Raw genomic sequence first — 18,385 nt, 5'->3', positions numbered from 1 at the left:
AGGGAAACAGTCTGTCTTAGAACCTAGTTTGACCTAAACTAGACAAATAACAACACCTATTAACCTATTAATCTTGGGCAAACTCCAAGAGACGGTGAGGAACAGGGAGGCCTGGTGTGCTGCAGTTCATGGAGTAGCAGAGTCAGCCAAGGCTTGGTGACTGAACAATGAACAACAAATTAACCTCAAAGTGTGCCCAAGAGACCTAAGAAGTGTTAGGAGGGGTGGACCAAGCAGTGGTAAAATTTGTTAAATTCATATGTGACCTCTTAGTGAAGTTCCCCATCCCAAGAAGCAGTCGTCACTCCCATCTTTACCGGGGATGAACCTGGTCCTGTGAGATGGGCAGAGTGACCTGCCCAAGGTGACCTGTTAGAAAGCAGCAGATCCAGATGAGAGCATCTAGTGTGGGGCTTGGCCTTAGGAGCTTGAAAAATGTAACAGAAAAACAAAGAACACAACGCGTGACCTTGGACAAGCTCTGTATCCACAACTAGCCTTACCGTTCCTATCTTGTAATGTCCTAGTCTGATACCCTTAGCATCTTACCATCCCCAAACTTACTCCTCTGTACAGCTCAAAGTCTGGTTTGGATTTAAGAAACACTTGCAAAAAGATTAGCCATTTCCTGGAGGGAGCTCATGGTTCCAACAACCTCCAGCTGCTGTTGGTCAGTGTCATTTATCAGCCAAGAAAGGATTTGAGAACACCCTTTCCTACATTATTTTAACACGGCCTCACTCTGGAGCAGAACTGCCTCTTACAAATGTGGGGGAAAATAGCAGCATTTACTGTTCGTGTTTCTGAAATGTTTCAAGACCAATTATTAATAGGAAAATGTACAAAGCCTAATAAGAAAATGTACAAATGCTGCCAGGAGGTATTATTTATTTGTCCTTTCCTTTATTCTTACTTCCCTCCCATTTCCCAAAGGACAGGAAAAAGAAAAGAAAGATGATCTGATACTTTAATTAAGGAAGAATAAATGGGTCACACGTGTCGGTTTGCAACCTGCAGCTGCGTTAAATGGTGTTCTTTTGGTATAAACTCTATTGCCACGGTGAGGCTTTACTGCAGCAGAATAAAGACAAAAGGAGAGCTCTCACAGGACTGACCAAGGTCACTGTGAAAACCAATGCAGCACTAGCGTCAGACCTGGGGATCCTTGACTCTGCTTGCTCTGTTCCGGCTGGTGCCCAGGCTGCCTCCCACCAGGAAACTTTGGTCGGCTGGTAGTAATTATATGTTCTAATAGTCACTGACACTCCAGCTGCCAACACCACGTCCCAAGTTCCCGCATCGGTTAGAATACCAAACTACCCACACTGTTTCTAAGACTGATTACTTACAGCAGTATGTTAAGCTCCAAATGATTCAGAACTAGGAGCCTGCCTAGCAATTTCGAAGATGAACATCTGGGACAGCAGAGAGACAAGTCAACTTGCAAAGTCCTTCATCTTACACCTCATCTGCCTTACAGTAGCTGTGTGATTTTGGACAAGTCCCATAACTGCAATTAGCCTCAGTGTTCCTATCTGTAAAATGGGACAATAAAGTCTGCCTTGTGGAATTTGTTTGGGATGGCACACTGTGAAGACTTAGGGCAAGGCAGGTGTCTAGTACCTATTGTTGACTCTCTAAATGAACAAAACTTCTTTGATCCCATCCCTTGAAAACTGGAGACAATAATTCCTACTTCACATCACACTAAATGTGATTGGAAAATATATGCATACATGTATCTATATATTGCCCAGACTGAAAAATAGATACTCAAAACAAACAAACAACTGGCTGATCATATCATGGACTGAATTTAGTCTAGTTGATGGAACTTATCTTACATTTATTATTTAGGAAAATTTTTAACTAAATATTTTAGTTTTCTTCTTGAAAATGATTTCCAAACGTGAGGAAAATTTAGCTGGAACAACCAATTAGCATATTTCCTAGACACAAATCATCATTCTGTGCACAAATGAGTCAAGAACTGAGAAGTAAATGACTAAAAACAGCTTAGAGATGCAGGGGAACTGGCTTCCTTTGTTTCCCTGCTCACTGTGTGCATTGTGGCCTGGAAGGTGATCGTAGTCACATTCCGAATGGCAGGGCTGATGTGTCAAACTGGACAGACCCTGAAATTGAAATCCTTGGTGCGACTGTCAGAATAGCACACACCTGGTCATTAGACCGTGCAGTGAAAGCTCTGTGCTGAGGGAAGGGCCTACAGATGACAGTGGTCCTTGGAGTTCATCTTCAGTCTATGGATTTAGGGAAGGAAAAGAAGCATCTGGAAGAAGGTGATCAGCATCCTCCAAGTGGGCTGGCTCCAGATCCAGGGCAGCGGCCAGAAAAGTTGGTTATATCTCTGGCGTCTGGGTTTGATGTTCGACTTCTAACTCTGTCACTTAACGTCGGTGTGATGTTAGAAGAGTTACCTAATCTTGTTGGGCCTTGATATCTTTCTCTGTAAAACAGGGAAGCACTATTCTCCCAGTTAACAAGAGTGTCTGTTTTGAGGTTCACATGAGAAAGTCTTAAGATAAAGCAATACCTAGATATGAACCTCCATTATTACTGCAGCGATAGTGGAGACTTACAATGCTCACTAAAAAAAGACCATGTCATGAGTACTTACTTCCTTCTAGGCATTGCCAGTGTGGTTCTTTATGTTTGTGATCCTGCTTTGTGCTTGCACCAATATCTGAAGGGGCTGCTATTATTATGTCCATGTTGCAGGTGGGGAAATGAAGGTCCAGAGAGGTTAACTAGCTTGCCCAAGGTTGCACAGCTAGTTAGTCATGTTGGTGGAATGTGGACTCAGGCAACTGGACTCAGGAGCCCAGGTGCCTACCCTTTAGGCTGTGAGGTTTCCTGAGAGCATGACAAACAAGAAGTACTTTGTCAGCAAGAGTTAAGGAAGTATCCTACTTTCCCTGCCACACAGAGGCCTCAGGTTTGCTTCAAGGAGGAGAGCTGGGGTCTCAAGGTCATCCGAGCCCAGAGCTGGGGACTGTGAGCAGCGGCAGCAGGAGTGAGCCTGTAGGTAGGGTGCCACACCCACGAAACAGGAGGCAGGAGAGTCTCGTGGGCACAGGGTGGGCTTCGGAGCAAGAGTCACAAGGATTGCATCCTTGACATCTACACTATAAGCTGTCCCACCAACAACTTCCCAGTCTGTAAAATGGGAAGTTTACACTACCCTCAGGAGGCTGCTTCAGGGATCAGAGTAATGAATGCAAATCTCCTATCTGCCACACAGTGGGTGCTCAGTAAATGGCTGCTCCTGTGTCTCTCTCCCTGAGACCTGTTGTTATTCTAGGTGACAAAGTGTAAGGGATGGTGGCACCGACAGATTCTGTCTAGACAGAAACCTCCTGAGGAGAGTACAAATCAGGGGTTAGAACTATGCAGTCTCGGGGTATGGGCTGCCTGAATTCACATTCTGACTCCACCACTTACAAATCTTGTGACCTTGGGCATGTGCTTAATCTATCTGTGCCTCAGTCTCCTTGTCTGTAAAATGGGCATAATAATAATACCCATTTCATTCAATATTAATTAGTCTGTGTAAAGCATTTATGACAGTGCTCACTTTGTGGTAAGCTTTCAATAAATGCTTGCTGACTTTCACCAGGGCCCTGCATGTCCCTGGGTGGTGGGGCATCTATGAGCCTTCAGTGGGCTATGCTTTTTTCTGCAAACCCTCCCCTTCCTTGCAGACTTCCAATCAGATCCTGGAAGGGTGGAAATCTCTGAAGCCTGGCCACATGACAGGCTACACTCACCTGGTGGGCAATGGGGATTTGAAAATGGTGTCCATGACACCTAGACAACAGACTTGGGAGTCGGGAAAGCACACACACTCATGCACACACACACCCACGTGTGAGTTTCTGTATTGTCTGCAATTACAGCCAGGTTTGACTGAGTGAGTGGTTTCCTTTGTTTCACTTTGGATAAAAGTGAGTCTCCCCCCACCCCTGGATGGGGTCCCTGAATGGTCCATGAATAATTCCCAGTTTGATGTAGGAGAGACCTGGATGCAGGGTTGAGAAATGAAGGGAGAGCCAGTTCATTCCATGCAAGTGAAAAAGCACAGGCGCTCTCAGACCCAACCAGAAATTCTACTCTGCACAGTTTAGTTAGAAAACTACAGGGAGACAATAATTTACTTCTAGTAGAGAGAGGGAAAGAGGGAAGACGGGGGCGGGAGGGGAAGAAGGAGAGGGAAGGAAGAGAGGGAGAGAAGAGGGGCAGGATGAGAGGGAGAGAGAAAGGAATAGAAAGAATACGCCTAGAATCAAGATCAAGGCACACGGGTATCTTGTAATCGAAGAATCAGGAGCATTCCCACATAGCCTTGCTCCCAGTCCTTCTCTGTCCCTGCAACTCGAGGGACCTGCTTATTGTCAAGCCTGCGTCTCTCCTTTAAACCAGAGGAGCCTCGATCTTCGTGACAGCGAGGCTGCCCGCGCACCCCGCCCAGGGCGCAAACCAACCCGAAGCCCCCGCACGCTGCGGCCGCGCTCCCTGCACCCGGGAGCTGGGTGTGAGAGGAAGGGCGCCCTCCCAGAGCCCCGCCGCCCCGGGATCTCCCGCCCGCCGCCCTACCTGAGCTGGCGCGGCTCGCAGTCCACGCCGGGCAGCAGCAGCCGGGCGGCCTGGCGGACGTCGTCGCTGTCCATGGAGAAGCTGCGGCGGTGGCCGGCGTGCGCCACGGCCACCCGGATCCACTCCATCAGCGGCGGCAGCACGAGGAAGGGCCTGCGGCGGGGGAGGGACCGAGACGCGTTAGGGCGGCAGTAGCAGGGGCTGCCCGCTCAGCCCCACCCCCTACTCACCGCCGACTTCCCCACCACCTCCCGATCACCCGCCTACCCCCTTTCCCTGGAGACACTGTCTCTCAATTCAAAGTGAGAGAACCTTTGGAGACATCCGGACCGCACCGGTGACCTCGGGGCAGGCTCTCTGGAGTCTTTGGGCCTCAGTTTCCTCATCTGTAAATGGGGGATAATATGACTGAAAGGATACGACGTGACTCTTCTGTGAGTGTAATCTCCCTCGGCGATCAAATGAACATTAAGGAGATGACTCACTTAAAGCACCAAGGACAGGGTCAGGTGCTTAGTAGAGAATCCAATCCACTCCTGGGGTTATCAGGACTTGGGGCTCCCTACGGTGAGCCCAATCTTAAAGTGCCCTCCAATACTCCCTTCCCACTGCTAGCTGCTTCCTGTCATCCTTCCGAAGTTCTCCCAGGCCTCAGCTCTGCTCAAGCACCAGACTGCCGGCAGACTTCAGCATCTGGGAAGAAGCAGTCTTCTGGGAGAACCTGGAAGGGCAGCCCAGAGCTGCCAGCGATGTGCGGGGGAGGAGGGGGCGGTGCTCTGGGGCCTTAGCCACACCCCCGAGCTGTGGGAAGTCTCGGCGCCCCACTAGCTAAAGGGGTCACAGCAGGGGTCCGACTCGCTGCAAGAATTAACCGAGATCTTGCTTTTGGCTGAACTTTCTAGGTGTAATACATTTGTGCTATCTTCCTGTTCCTGAAAGTGATTATAATAAGATAAACTCCATCTTCGCATTAGGACTGAGGACAGGGAGCTTTTGGAAAATCCTGATACCCGAGTCCTATCCCAGGGATTCTAATTTAATTTATCTAGGATGAGGCTGGACATTGATAGTTTTTAAAACCTCCCGCAGGTGAACACAAGGCGCCTCAGAATTCTCTGGAGAGTTTCTTAAAATGCAGATTGCTGGGCTCCACCCCCAGAGTGTCAAATTCAGGAGATCAGGGGAGGTGGCCAAGAATTTGCATTTCTAAGGAGTCCTGGGTCAATGCTGAGGCTGATGCTACCGGTTAGAGGTGGGTACGTATTCAGTCTTGTCTGACTCTTTGAGACCCTAGGGGCTGTAGCTTGCCAGGCTCCTCTGTCCATGGAATTTCCCAGGCAAGAATACTGGAGTGGGTTGCCATTGCCTACTTCAGGGGATCCTCCTCACCCAGGGACAGAACTCCCATTTCCTGTGTCTCCTGCATTGGTAGGTGGATTCTTTACCACCTTGCCATCTGGGAAGCCCTAGAGGGGCACACTCAAAGAGCTTCTGCTCTAAAGTATGGTATAGGGCCTGGGGATCATTTGGTTTTGTGTGTGTATGTGTAAATGCAGATTTCCTGGCCTTATCTCCAGTAATGCTGATTGCACAGGGCTCATGAATATACTTTTAATAAGCAGCCCCTATCCACTCCAGTACTCTTGCCTGGAAAATCCCATGGATGGAGGAGCCTGGTGGGCTGCAGTCCGTGGGGTCGCTAAGGGTCAGACACGACTGAGTGACTTCACTTTCACTTTTCACTTTCACACACTGGAGAAGGAAATGGCAACCCACTCCAGTGTTCTTGCCTGGAGAATCCCAGGGACGGGGGAGCCTGGTGGGCTTCCGTCTATGGGGTCACACAGAGTCGGACACGACTGAAGTGACTTAGCAGCAGCATGATACTGATTTAAGTAGACCAGGGGCCACACTTTGAGAAATGCACGGTGCAGATCAAAAAGGTTTCCTATTCATTCATTATGGCTATAACTGGGTTGAGACATGTGAGGCAGTGGGTGTAAAATTTAGGAAGGCCAGATCATGTCAACATGTTCCAGCAGCTTTCTTGCCTCACCCTAGCCCTGGAGCTGCTGTTCAATCCAGCATGGCTGTCATGGGTGTGAGAAGAAAGTGGTTAAGGAAAGGGTTTATATTTACCCAAGGCAGTAGCCCCCTCACTGTATGCAGGTGTCTCCCCAGTTTGGTGGCAGGTTCCAGTTTTTCTAGAATGCTTTCTGTTTATCCAGTGTTAAGACTTAACAGCTGCTACATTCATCTCAGTTAATCCCATTCATGATCTCAGCTAAATGCTTAGGACAACCTACAAGCTAGTTATGATTATGCGTATTTTCTAGATCAGGAGAATAAAGTGTACTGAGGTTAAGTAACATGCCCTGGCTCACGAGGTTGGCAAATACGAGAGCTGGGAATCAGACCCAAGACATTTGACTTCACAGCCCATGTGCAGTAACCCCATGTGGTACTTTGTCCAACTTCCCAGCATGCACCTGTTACCCCAAGGGGGCCCATCTGGTCATGGACCTTTGATGGCAGGCCATTTTCATTCCTGCTCACTCAGCTCCATTCTCTGTCTACAAGGTTTCCAATCCTTTGAAAATCCACACCTTACTTAACCTTCCAACCACAATTCAAATCCCACCTCTCCCTAAACATTTCTCCTGGGGACTCCTCCCAACACGGACCCTTCCCACGGTGGCCCCCACCCCAGTGGCATGACCTACCAGCCTTGCAGATGCCACACGAGAATGTGAACTCCGTGAGACAAGGACCTGGGACTGCTGGATTCACAGACCCAGCCCCATCCCCAGTCCCAGGACAGTGCCTGGCAGGCTGTGAGCACTTAATAAATAACGTGTTCATGAAATGGACTAAGATTTGTCAATTCCTCACTGGGTGAAACAGATAAAATCGAGTTTCTGAACCCGTGGACCTGAGGGGCAGGTTCCCAGGGAATTTCTGCCTGGATCAGCCTGCTGCTTAGGCTGTCGTCCTCATTCTCTCATTCTCTCCATCACCTAAACCGAATCAGGCACTCAATAAACACACACTGACTTGAAATTGAATTGGATTCTACAGTCTCAGGTGAGCAGAACTTATTTTTGTCACCATGATGCCATCCCTGCTGAAACCAAACCGGGATGCCCCTCTGAGCTGTTTTCTCAGAGGCGGCACCCCCACTCCCGGCCTGCCTTTCCTTTGCTTGGTCCCAGTCCCTCGAGCACAGCCCACAACTCCCAACCCCTCAGGGTCCTCTGTAACACTGCCCTTCAGCAGCTGTCTTTCATGTTAGATGCTGAGGCCTGGGGCACACAGTCAACTCCTGATGAATACAGAAGAGGAGAAAAAGACGCTCTACCGCCTTCGAAATAACACTTTTACCAAGACAGGCGGGCGGCGAGCATTCGAATGAGAAACCTTGAACCCCAGATTCCACGGCCTCTGGAATTTTCTATGGACTTGTTCTCCCTTTTCAACATTGCCTTCTTTTCGTCACTCTGACCTCAATAGTTTATAAGCTCATGAATTCTTTGCCAGCAACTCATTTAAAAATCTTCTTATCTTGTCTACTCAGAGGGAAAGAAAAATAGTATTATTTGTTAAGTTTCTTTTGGAGGAGGTTGGAGATGGGAAAGAATGCTAGGGTCTTGAGTTAAGGAGAGGGTGGAGAATGCTGAGAGGGACAAAGACTGCATTCTCCTGATACATTTTTTAAGAGAACACTTTGTTGGCGAAGTTGTCTGTAGTGTTGAAGTTGTCTGTAGTGTCTAAAACCTAGAGGAAGCCCAAGGAACTCGTGGTTCAGTGAAGCAGATTCAACCTATGAATCAAGGCCCAGTGTGGGAGCTGGGTAGGGAGGGGGGTGGCAGATGGATGGGTAGGGTGTGGGGGGTGGGAGGGTATCAAGGAGTGTGTGAAAATTGCCAAGGCTCTGATTTCACCCCCAGAGTTTCGGTTCAATAGGTCTTGGGTGGGGCCTGGGCATCTGCATTTGAAATAAAATCCCCTGGGAATTCAGGAGAAACCCAGATCTAATAACCTCTGACTAGGTGGCCCGAAGTGAATAGAGGGGTGGGGGAACACAATTAGTTCAAACAGGGCAGTGCCATTAAAATTGTCATTATGGCCTTAAAACACTGAAAACAGAGTTACCTACCATATGATCATCCCACTCCTGGGCATAAATAACGACAAAATGCCAATTCAAAAAGATAAATATAACCCAATGTTCATAGCAGCCCTACTTACAATAGTTAAGAAACGAAAGCAACCTAAATATCTGTTGACAGATAAATAGATAAAGAAGATGGTGATGGAATACTACTAAGTCATGAAAAAGAATGAAATATTGGCATTTGCCGCAACATAGATAGACCTAGAGATTATCATACTAAGTGAAGTAAGTCAGATAGAGGAAGACAAATATTAATATGCTATTCTTTATATGTGGAACCTAAAAAATTATACAAATGAACTTGTTTACCAAACACAAATAGATTCACAGTTGTAGAAAACAAACTTATGGTTTGTTACCAAAGGGGAAAGGCAGGGAGGGATAAATTAGGGGTTTAGGATTAAAATGGTTTTTCCAGGTGAAGCTAGTGGTAAAAGAGTCTGCCTGCCAAAGCAGGAGACGTAAGAGATGGGAGTTTGATCCCTGGGTCACGAAGATTCCCTGGAAGAGAGCATGGCACCCACTCTAGTATTCTTGCCTGGAGAATCCTGTGAACAGAGGAGCCTGGCAGGCTACAATTACACCCTACTATATACAAAACAGATAGCCAACAAGGTCCTAGTGTATGGCAGAGGGAACTGAACTCAATATGTTGTTGTAGACTGTAGTGTGCCTGGAACTGGCACAACACTGTAAATCAGCTATATTTCAATAAAATTAAAAAATTAAACTATTATCATATGTGAAACGTTTGATGCATGATACAGGATGCTCAGGGCTGGTGCACTGGGATGAACCAGAGGGATGGGATGCGGAGGGAGGTGGGAGGGGGATTCAAGATGGGGAACATATGCACACCCAGGGCGGATTCATGTCAATGTATGGCAAAACCAATATGATATTGTAAAGTAAAAAAAAAAAAAAGTAAACCATAAAAATCCTTTAGGTTGCACCTATATTGCAGGTATGCTTCCAGGGGCTGGAGATAGAGTGGAGGGCAAGACACATCTATGTTCTCATAGAGCTGACCGTCTAACAGAAAGACAGACATAGAAGAAGCCCGTAAACCAACCAAGTAATAAAGCAATTGCAAACTGTGTTGGTGCCAGGTTGCTGGGATAGAGAATAGTTTGAGGGGTGGTAGGAAGGCCTCCCTGAAGAGGAGACAAAACCTCAAATATGTGAAGGAACTGATGCGATGCGAGTGTGTAGAGAGGTGGGTATTTTAGAGAGCAGCAACAGACCGCGCAAAGGCCTTGAGGTGGAAAAGACTTACAGCTCCACCAAGGGGCCGTCACGTGAAACGCGTCCTATTTGGCCCGCCAGGACAGATGCGGGGGCCAGGGCACATGTGAGGGAGAACCACTGTGGTTGGCTGGATAATGGCCCTCAAAGGTATCAGGTCATATTCCCACAAACCTGTGAATACTGATAGCACAAGGAAGTCTGAAGATGTGGTCCAGTTAGGGAACTTGAGAAGATTAGCCTGGATATCCAGGTAGGTCCTAAATACAATCGCACGGGTCCTTTGAAGATGGAAATAGGGAGATTCAGTACAGGTGATACTAAAGCAAGATGCTCTGCTGTTGGATTGAGATGAAAGGAACCACAAGCCAAGGAATACAAGGAGTGCAGCTTTAGAAGCAGGAAAAGGTGCAGAAACGGTCTTCACTCAAGAGACTCCAGAAGATAGCAGAGCTGCTGACAATTTGGTTTTGGCCAGTGAAATTGCTTTTGGACTACTGACCTCTAGAACTGCACGAGAATGCGTGCGTGTTGTTTTAACTCACCCGTTTTGTGGTAATTTGTCCCAGCAGCCCCAGGAGACTAAACCAGGGTATTGACAGGGTAACTGCAGGTGAGTTTGGAGACCAGAGGGTGGAGAATGCGAACCAAATATTAAAGCTGGGAGTGAGGGCATCCAGAGGGCTCTGGAATCATCTCAGAGGTCTGAGCTGCCTTGTTCCTGAGGTCAGAGCAGTTCTTGTTGATATGGAGTGAATTATATCAACCCCAAATTCATGCGTCAAAGCCCTACATGCCAGAACCTCAAAATGTAACAGTATTAAAATAAGGCCATTGGAGTGGGCCCAAATTCAGCGTGACTTATAAGTGTCCTTATAAGACGAGGAGACTGGGACTCATGGAGAGAGGCCTTGGAAAAAACCACACCTGCTGACAAGTCTTTAGCACTGTAAAAAGATACAGTTCTTTTGTTCAAGCCACCCAGTTTGGGTTAATTTGTTATAGAAGCCCCAGCAGATGAAAATGCCTGTGGTTTGACTTAAATTTTGCTCAACCCTCAATATTTGAGTCTGTGGTAGAGGAACTTCCATTGGAAGCTAATTCTTCAGAGAGCTGCTGGTTTTCATTCATTTCCTAGTGACAACGCAAGATGAGTTCAAAGCCATTTGAAGGCTGTACCATGTAGAGGTCAGAGGTTTGGGCTTTGGAGACAGGCTGAGTTACAGCTGGATTCCAGCTCCATCCTCAAACTGTGTGACCTTGAACAAAGTATAGTTGTCCCTTGGTATCCATGAGGAATTGGTTTCAGGAACCACATTGGTACCAAAATCCTCAAATCCTTTCTATAGGATAGAACAGTGGGTACTCTGTACCACAGACTCTGCATCCACAGATTCAACCAACTGTGGATGTGGACCCTACAGATATGGAGGACTGACTGTATTCCAATGGTCATGCCTTGGTCCTCTCACTGGGAAAGTGGGGATAACAACAATACCTACTTCAAGGGGTGTGATTGGCCTAATAATGTCGCCCCACTGAATGTCCACATCCTAATCCCCAGAACCTGCCAAGGTTATTTGATAAAACAGAGTCTGCACATGAGATTAAGTTAAGGATTTTGAGCAGGGAAGACTAGCCTCAACTACCCAGGTGGGCCCGAAATGAAATCACAAGGGAACTTAGAAGAGGGAGGTGAGACAGTCAAAGGTGAGACTTCCCTGGTGGTTCACTGGCTAAGACTCTGTGCTCCCAATGCAGGAGGCTTGGGACTGATCCCTGGTCAGAGAACCAGATCTCACATGTCACAACTAAGAGTTTGAATGCCGAAGCTAAAAGATCCCACGTGCTGCAAATAATACCTGGAATAGTCCGGGAAAAAAAAAAAGAAGGTCAAAGGAGAGAGTAGATGTGACGACAGAAGCAAAAAGTTGGACTAATACAGGAAAGGGACCAGGAGTTAAGGAACACAGGTGGCCTCCAGATGCTGGAAAAAGCAAGGAAACAGATTTTTCCCCTGGAGACTCCAGAGGGAGGCAGTCTTGCCGACATTTTAAATTTAGCGAAACTGATTTTGTATTTGCAATCCCTAGACTATAAGATAATCAACCTGTGTTGTTTTGAACCTCCACGTTTATACCAGTCTTTTTTTTTTTTACAGCAGCCACGGGAAACTAGCCCAGAGGGTTATTGTAAGAACTGCATGGGATGATGTGCGTGTAGCCCGGCGCCTGGTACCAAGAAAGTGCTCATAAGCAGTAGCTGTCATCATCGTCATCAGCAGCAGCATTGTTTTTAGCATCACTCAGCCTTCTCCCTGCTGGATGGAGGAAGAGGCCTTGCTACACAGAGCGATGAGCCCATCTTTTTTCAAACTGAAGCTAATCTCTGCAGTTTCTATGCCTTTCTTTATAAACCGCGTGGCCCTGACTTTTCATGTTTGTTATTTGTTGAGTCTTTCTTAGGCTGGAGAAGAATTTAGATGTTTGACTGTGGTTTGGGAGGCTCATAATTTCAGGGACACAGGGAGTAAAGGACAAGCAGCACAAATGATACTAGACAATATCCAGGGCTGGTTTCTATAGCAATACTCACTGTGATCTCACTGTAGTGGTGAGACCAAAGATAGGAAGATGATGGCAGAGGTCAGAGGTGGCCATGGCTGGTTACTATAGTGACAGCCCTACTATGCAAAGTATGGTGGGCTTGCCCAAGGGGGTGGTTCCTGCAGACAGCCTAGAGAGGGAGGAGCCAAGGACTACAGCAGAGCTTCTTGAATATTAATATGAATATCTAGGATCTTTTTAAAATGAAGATTCTGATTCAGTAGGTCTGGGGTAGGGTCCAAGATTCTGCATATCTACCAAACTCTCTGGCAGTGATTCAGGGACCAATCCATGGACCACACTTAAATAACCAGGCCCTAGAAAGTACTGCAGCAGCAGTGAGTATTATGACTCAAGCCAGAGATCAGAAATGGTGAATTGTGCTATCATGTTTAAGGGGGAGAAGGTGAGACCAGGAGGGTGAGCGCTGTAAGAGGGGTGAGAGGCCCAGGAGACAACAAAACAGAAGGAGCTTGTTTGTACCTGGATCTCCTGATTAAAGCTGGGAGTGGATTGGCTAAACCTGGGTCACAAGCCTGCACCAAGCTGTAGGGGATGTCAGAAGAGCACATTTCAGCTTTTATCAGGGGAAGTGGGTTCTACCTCCCACCAGGATTCTCCTTCAGTTTCCCAACAATCTTACAAAATATAATCTTTCAGTCTTGGGAGTCTGCACCCATCTTATTGTCTGATAGGTATTTTATATTCATGACTGTGTTTAGCATCATCTTGAGAAAGTAAATGCTCAAAAAATACATTTGGCAATGGTTATATCTAAATAGACATTATCTCCAAAGATACCTAAATAGACATTTCTCCAAAGAAGACACACAGATGGCCAAAAAGCACATGAAAATATGCTCAACATCATTGATTATCAGAGAAATGCAAATCAAAACTACAGTGAAGAATCAACTCAGTGTTCAGAATGGCCATCACCAAAAAAATCTACCTCAGTAAATGCTACAGAGTTTATGGAGAAAAGGGGACCTTCCTACACTGTTGATGAGAATGTAAACTGGTATAGCCACTATGGAGAATAGTATGGAGGTTCCTAAAAATCTAAAAATGGAACTACTATATGATCCAGCAATCCCACTCCTGGGCATATATTTGGAGCAAACCATAAATCAAAAAGATACCCCAGTGTTCATTACACACACACACACACACACACACACACACACATACACACTGGAATATTACTCAGCCATAAAAAGAATGACATAATGCCTTTTGCAGCAACATGGATGGACCTAGAGATTATCAAACTGAAGTCAGATAGAGAAAGACAAATATCATATGATACTGTTTACCTGTGAAATCTAAAAAAATGAAACAAATGCACTTATTTACAAAACAGGAATAGACTCACAGACATAGAAAACAAACTTATGTTTACCAAAGGGGAAATATGGGGGTAGGAATAAGTCAGGAGCACAGAATTAACATATGTACTACTATATACAGGATAGGTAACTAACAAGGACCTATTGTACAGCACAGGGCACTCTACTCAATATTCTCATAGCCTATAAGAAAAAAGAATCTGAAAAAGAATGAATATATGTATAATTGAATATCTTCACTGAAATTAACACAACATTGTAAATCAACTGTACTCCAATAAAACTTAAAAATATATATATACTTTGTAGTGGTTAATTTTATGTGTCAACTTGGCTGGGTCACAGCTACCCAGACATATGGTCAAACACATATTACCAGATATGTAGTCTGGATGTTGCTGGATATTGAAAGTATTTTTTAGATGAGATTAACAATTAAATCAGGGGACTTTGAGTAAAACAATTTATCTTCCACAGGGTAAAAGACATTTGTTCTTAAGCAAAGCTATGACAAACCTAGACAGCGTATTAAAAAACAGAGACACCACTTTGACCTCAAAGGTCCTTATTGTCAAAGCTATGGTTTTTTTAGTGGTCCTGTACAGATGTGAGAGTTGGACCATAAAGAAGGCTGAGCACCAAAGAATTGATGCTTTCAAACTGTTGTGCTAGAGAAGACTCTTGAGTCTTGGACTGCAAGGAGATCAAACCAGTCAATCCTAAAGGAAATCAACCCTCTAATCTTCATTGGAAGTATTGATGTTAGAGCTGAAGCTCCAATCCTTTGGCCACTTTATGTGAAGAGCCGACTCATTTGAAAAGACCCTGATGCTGGGAAAGACTGAGGGCAAGTGAAGAAGGGGTCCACAGAAGATGAGATGCTTAGATGGCATCATCAACTCAATGAACATGAGTTTGAGCAAACGCTGGGGGATACTGAAGGACAGGGAAGCCTGGTGTGCTGCAGTCCATGGGGTCACAAAAAGTTGGACACAGCTTAGCGACTAAACAACAACAACAAGATGGGTAGGCCTCATCAATCAGTTGGAGGCCTGAAGAAAAAGAAAGACTGATCTCTTCCGAAGAATAGGGACTCTGCCAGCTCACTGCCTTCAGATCTGAGCTGTAGCATTGACTCTTCCCTGAGTGGATCATACACACATCCTGCTGGTTCTGTTTCTCTGGAAAACAGCCTAATAAGCACCTGCAATGGGTGCCATGGGACTTAATTGTCTGCAGAGAGGTAGCCTCCTCTTTCTACATGGATCCCGCCCCCTTCAGCCTCATGCACCACTGGCAGGGGCAGGGAGGAAGCTGAGGGCTGGATCACAGAGGACCACTTCCTAGCATCCCAAGTGCATGGCCACAACTTTTGGGAAATGAGACAAAGAAATCATGGGTAGGGTAAGGCCAATGCTTTTAGGGAAGAGCAAGCCATTCAGTACCAAAGCACAAGTCCTTTGCTATGTGAAAGTCCACCCCACCAATGGGTAATTATATAAATGCCCTGAAATGGGGCAAATGCCAAGGGGCACTGGTGAGGAGGTGATTTCTGCTAATAATGCCAACAGGGACATGTGAGTGATCACCCGACCTTCTTTGTCTTTCCTGTCACACATTCTGAAGAAGGTGATTTAGAGGGCTGGGGGGTCATGAATGCAGTACTGAGGTTTAAGCAGGTTCGGGCAGAGCAAAAATGGTACACAAATTATAATAATCTCCTCATCTCCTGGCTGCTAACAAACAGCTGCACCTTCCCTAGTCTTCATCTTCCCTCCCACCCTGGAGAGGAAGGACTCCTCCAATCCTACCCACCCCCGACTTCCCTGGCATGTGACTCCATCACTTCTCTCCCCACAGTCTCATAGCTCAACCTCCACCTCCTCTCTGGACTTTCTCATCAGCATTTAAGCACTCAACATGTCTCTCACAATTTGAACCGGAGAGGAGCAGAAATGCTGGCGAGTACAAAATTCACAGTTCTCCTGAATTTCGATCTAGGTCCTCGGTCTAGTTTTCCAGCTATGGCAGAGGGAGCTCAAAATCATCTGGGAACCGAATGAAATGCATATTTCTGTGTTTCCTGTGGCTGCTGTAACAAACCACCACAAACTTGGTGGCTTGAAACAACATAAATTAAGGGCGCATTTTATGCTAAGCATGGTTCTGAGCAGGAAAGGAAGCAGAGAGGTTAGATAACTTGCCTAAGGGCACACAGTTATAAGCAGCAGACCTGGAGTTGAGGCTAGTAACTATGCATTCTGTCATTTGCAGGCAGCGGCTGCAGTACACACAGGCTGGAGCCGACAAGGAGGGGAGAGAGAGGTGGAATGAGGTGGACGGGTAGGAGGCAACCCTGGAGAGAGACACAGGAAGAACCCCCCAGGGCCTTGTAACTTCTGGACTAAAACTGTAAACTCCTAATACTTGTATTGCAGTTGAAAAACACAAAATCAGATAAACATTTGAAAAGAAATATAAAAAATGGGTTGACAAAAATATTCATTCTGAGAATGCAGAACAATGGGTTCACCATAACTGTTTGTTTAGAAAGAAAGCGTGGAGTTTTTCATATTCTGGCTGAGATTGCTGGCTCTCATTTTATATGTGTCTTCTTTTTGCTTTGTAATAAGACCCCCCGTCTTCACATGGGCTCATGACCACCTAGCTTACATTTTTCAGCCTCCCTTTCAGCTAGGAGACTGGTTCTTACAATGACATAAGCAGAAGTTTCTTGTGATACTTTTAGGAAAGTTCCTAAATAGAAGAGGTCCAGCTTTCTCCGGTCTTTTTCCATTCTGCTGGCAAGAATGTAGACAGAATGGCTGGTGCTCAAGCAGCCAAACTGAACTATGTGGTAGAAGCCATATGGCACAGTTCAATGATAGAAGAAGGATGATTGGTTAAGTGGCCATACCTGCCCTGGATTCTTAATTCTAGACTTGGTTTATATGAGAAATAAATGTCTATCTTGTTTAAACACCTGCTATTTGAGTTTTCTGTCACTGACAGCCAAATCTAATTCTAAGTGACACTCATATCAGTTCCCATAACACGTACATTAAATCTCTATTTTTCCTTTATTTTTGTCACCATAGATTTGAGTTTCTTTCTGTTTAGCAAAAAAGATAAACATTTTAAAATAGTTATCTTCTAAAGACTATGAATTTGTAACCTTGAGACTGTATTAAGATTTGTTCCTAGAAACTACATTTACTAAAATATTTGTTACAGTGAATTGTTTATTCATTTAAAAGTGTAAACTATGTCATAGGAAGTTGATTTTGTTCATCAGCCTCAGGAAATTTTACTGACAGTGGCTTTGAGCTCATCATAATTAACCCACAAAAATCATAGTACAGGTACTCTTGGAGACAGAAACGTATCTCAAATACGTTTGAGACTTCATCCTTGCAAAAGTTCTCTTATAAGGAATTTTGGCTATTTTCCCTCAATGTTATTGAGTTAGAGTTGACGCATACCGGAGTGTAAGTGTGGGGTGTACAGGATGACACTGTGAGGCACATATATTATGACCACCATGGTAGGGCTAGTTAACACCTCCCTCACCTCACATAATTACTGTTCTGTCTTTGTGGTGAGAACTTTTAAAATCTACTCACTTAGCAACTTTCAAGTGCATAATAAAATATTATTAACTACAGTCACCATGCTGTATATTATTAGATGCTCAGAATTTATTCCTCTTATGACTGGAGGTTTGGATCCTTTGGCCAACATCTCCCCAGTTCCCTTAGCTCTTGCCACTGGCAGCCACCTCTCTGCTCTCTGTTTCTCTGAGTTCAGGTTTTTCAGATTCCCCTTATAAGTGAGGGCATACAGTATTTGTCTTTGTCTGACTTATTTCACTTAGCATAATGTCCTCAAGGTCCATCCACGCTGTCACTTATGTCAGGATTTTCTTTTTATTTTCTCTTAGCTGAATAATATTCCATTAACATATCACTTTTTAAAACACCCCGTAGAATCTTTTTTTAATACAACAAAAGAGGAGCTAAAGGTGAGGCTGGGCAGAGTCTGGAGGTTCCCCTGTGTGCCCTTGGTGTCCTTGCCACTGGGCTGCAGCTTTGAGAAAATGATATTCCAGCTCTCTTGTGATAAACCCCTTGAACTCACATTACCCTGCACTTGGCAGTCTGACAGGATGGATTAAATTCATACTCTAGCCCTGATCAATCAAAACCCTACTCATCAAATCACAGACTGAAGACAGCTGATTCCCCAGGCCTCCATGGAATGACATGCCTTGAGTTAGGAACATGTTTTAGAGCAGGCTCTGCCACTAACTGACCACGTGACTTGTGCGTCCTTGGGGCTTTGTGGGCCTCGAGTATACTCACAGTAGAGTCAAGGGACCAGAGGACTAGAGTAACAGT

The 18,385-nt window shown here is 45.5% G+C and overlaps 1 protein-coding gene across 2 annotated transcripts in view; it reads right to left on the bottom strand.

Moving 5' to 3' along the window:
• ABTB3 (ankyrin repeat and BTB domain containing 3) overlaps positions 1 to 18,385 on the bottom strand; it is a 339,420-nt gene that overhangs the window by 80,562 nt on the left and 240,473 nt on the right. For both annotated transcript variants that reach the window (XM_055394094.2, XM_055394096.2), the window contains exon 4: positions 4,615 to 4,767. In XM_055394094.2, the coding sequence (XP_055250069.1) occupies positions 4,615 to 4,767 (153 nt within the window). The remainder of the gene's footprint in view (positions 1 to 4,614; positions 4,768 to 18,385) is intronic.

The sequence above is a fragment of the Moschus berezovskii genome, chromosome 6 (genome assembly GCF_049115385.1).
Source record: "Moschus berezovskii isolate FMDL1 chromosome 6, NW_MosBer_1.0, whole genome shotgun sequence".
Lineage (NCBI taxonomy): Eukaryota > Metazoa > Chordata > Mammalia > Artiodactyla > Moschidae > Moschus > Moschus berezovskii.
The sequence above is the reverse complement of the archived record's forward strand: the minus strand, read 5'-3'. Positions and strand labels throughout refer to the sequence as shown.